The sequence below is a fragment of the Wasmannia auropunctata genome, unplaced genomic scaffold (assembly GCF_000956235.1).
Source record: "Wasmannia auropunctata unplaced genomic scaffold, wasmannia.A_1.0 LD334505.1, whole genome shotgun sequence".
Taxonomy (NCBI): domain Eukaryota; kingdom Metazoa; phylum Arthropoda; class Insecta; order Hymenoptera; family Formicidae; genus Wasmannia; species Wasmannia auropunctata.
Window position 1 is genome coordinate 6,220 of NW_012028385.1, and position 3,256 is coordinate 9,475.

The following is a 3,256-nucleotide window of genomic DNA, read 5'->3' on the forward strand; positions in this document are numbered from 1 at the left end:
ACCTCGCGTCCCTTCTTCTATTTCGGATACTATTTTATACTTGTTATAGTCGAACAACCGAGAGTTCACTCGCCCCACTGTTTCGCGGAGCGTCAGCCTAGGCGTTCCCGCCAGCTAGCCCGGAGAAATGCGCGACAATTGCTTGACGAAGCCTTTGAGGAGTGGCGCCGGACCCTCTAAGATGCGGAACACGCGGGCCTGATTAGCGCAACTTCTAAACCCCGATCTCCATCCCCAGAAAAAGTCACCTTCGCCTCAAGCTTCTCCACCGCCCTCTCCTTCCTCCTCTGCTGCAACGCAGAAAATCTTTCCCGATACTCCTCCGCATTCCAACCCTTCACCTCCAATTCGCTCCCCTTCTCCCGCTCCTCTTTTCCCCCTTATAACTTTCCCGACATAGGAGATTGGCTAAACCCACCTTCTCCTTATGAAAATTTATTAATTCCCGGATCTCAATCTCCATCTATGATTCCGACGGCAATCCCCTCTCTCCCCCGTCTCCCCACGCCCGTTTCAGAAACGAAGAAGAATCTGAAACCTCGCCGTCCTCCACTCCTTCCTCTGATGATGACGAAGTCCAAATCATAGAGGATCCTCCATCCCCCGCACCCTCTACCTCATCTGATTCCTTCCTTTGCAAAATCATCGACGAAATACCGGCACCACGTTTCCGTTTTTATTTCAATTACGGAAATCATCGAACCTTAGAGTCGTTGTTTTCACAGTTTGACCAACTCACGACTCCTCTTCCCCGGGGAATCTTCACAATAGGCCCGGAGTTCTTTGACCGTGACGAAATCCGTTCGCACGTGAGAACTGGCCCCCGGAATTCATACATTCCCGTTTCCCTGCCGCACTCCCAATACCCATACAAGGTCCCTATCGAATTCTTCTATAATTTCTTCCCCCCTTCAACTGCAACCCTTTATGAGATCCACAATTAATCTTCATTTACACTCCCCCGTTATAATTTTATTGTTACATATCTGTGTACTAATCAATTTACATTGTAACTACATCACATTATATTAAATTTAATTTAATTCAATTTCGATATTCACACCTTGTCAATTATTTTCAGTTTCAAAATATTATTTATACCGATTCACTTCCCTCATTAACAATAATAAAAATAACGTAGCTGTGACAACATTTCTTTCTTGTATTGTACAAACTTCCATCAATCCTGACAACCAACTATGCCTTTATATACATTTACGCATACACTCCCGTTCGATAGCATTAGTTTAGCCTTGCGATTAAGAAACTAGTATTCTGTATCTTTAGCTTTAAAAATAAACTATGATTTTGTTAATTTAAATATTGTATTTCTTTAAAGACCTTCACCCCCATTCATTGCTTGCCTAACCGAGAGACGCGCTTGGTCCGATCCCAGGTCATAAGGATTAAGTTCCTTGACCTAAAACAAGACCAACGAACGCGCTGGTTCAATAAACGCAGTAATAGTGTCCTTTTAAGAACATTGACTCGTTTTCGAACTTTTGCAAAGCGCCTTCGACTCGCATCGTGCGCCTCTGTGTGTACCTGCGAGATAGCTTACTTAGTTATGTCCTTCCTTACCCCCTCCACTTCCAATTCCATCTCGTTCACGCACGAGACTCACTCTCTCTATCTACAAGTCCAAACAAATATCCTGGGGTTTGGACGTAACAGTCATTTATTCTAGTTTTGATAAACAATGTTTTATTTTAACAGTTAAAAGAAACGATGATTTTATTTTTTTAATATTATATAAATTAAAAAAAGTTTATTATAGTATAATGTTACATAAAGTTTGTTTATTAAAAAAAGAATGCGATAAAGATAGTCAATAAGTATTGCCAAATAATTAAAAATATTAAAATATTTATTCTGGTTATATCTAGTTTTAATATTTAAAAATGTTTTTTAAAGTTTGAAGAAAAAATTATATTTTTTAAATGTTAAGTGAAGTTGATTGTTACACGAAAAAAGAATGTGATAAAGAAAACAGTCAATCGCTTAAGAGAATTATAAAATAATATAAAGTTATAAAATATTAGTTTTAAGAAAGGTTTCTATTTTTATAAAATGTAAAGAAAGTTTATATTCAGTCAATATAGTTATATAAGTGAATAATCAAGTTTCATTTTTTAAATTACAAAATGATCTTTTTACAAATCCTAAATATCCATAATTTTACATTTTCATAAATTTTGAATCACTGAGAATTGGTGAAGACATATTAATTGTCGCAAAAATAATTATAAAAATATCTTCTAGAATAGGCACCAATGCCACAGGCATTACTGATCCAAGAATTTTAAAAGTCTTGATACACTGGTTGGATCTTTCAACGTGGACTCGAGCTTTAGCTATTTTAGCTGTTAAAATAGATTCTTCTTTACTAAACTGGTTTTTATCTTTTAAAAACGGAGGTCTTACACATTTCCAGCGATTTATTTGACACACTTCATCAATTAAGAATCCTCGATCAACCATTATTGCATCGCCAGGTTCTAGTAAGTGAATCAGATCACTTTGCTGAAATATTGATGAATCCGTTGCTTGTCCTCCATAAGATTTGCTGACAAATGTTATATTACCTGCTGGTGAAACACCGGTCACAATTTTACATGTTTGTGCACTTTTATAATAAGAGTAGGTTAGAATCTGGCAACAAAGTTCTGCAGGTCTTTGAATGAACACTTCTGTACAGTCCAAAACTACTCGAACATCCTCAAAAGATTCAAAACACTCAGGAATGTTTCTGCGTATCTCCTCTCTTAATGGCCATGGTATCGCTGCTTTCAAACAAATGCTTAACATCTTCACTGTGTTATAAAATATGCGTTGGCAATGTTTCGCTGAGTAACACTTAAATATTAACGCTAGGAAACTATAAGATAAATTTTGCTTTAATTTAATAAATGTCTTTATTATTTTTTCTTTTAAAGTCATTTTCATGTTTGTTTCTTTATCACTATTGACATAAGCTACTATTTTTAAAATTGTATTAAGCACTTGAAAAGATTTTATACCTGTTGCAGTACTTAATTCACTATCAATTCGGTCTTCAAGTAAATTTCAAAATTGCTAAATTCGCTTAATTTATCGAAATATAAACGTTATAAATTATATCCGTAAAAATGAAATTGTTTAATTTGTTTGTATTTATTTATAAATCAAGTTTAAAATTTCATGAAAATTTAAACGGAAGAAAACGCTCCATTATCGTTTGTATGACGTCGCAAGGTTGTTCCGTCTTCGCGCGTAT

At 35.9% G+C, this 3,256-nt stretch overlaps 1 protein-coding gene across 1 annotated transcript; it reads right to left on the reverse strand.

Annotated features, from left to right (window-relative positions):
• Positions 1-2,178: 2,178 nt before the first annotated feature.
• LOC105458621 lies at positions 2,179-2,940 on the reverse strand. The gene has a single exon (XM_011704088.1). It carries the CDS (start codon positions 2,938-2,940, stop codon positions 2,179-2,181), a length of 762 nt encoding a protein of 253 aa, XP_011702390.1.
• Positions 2,941-3,256: the final 316 nt, after the last annotated feature.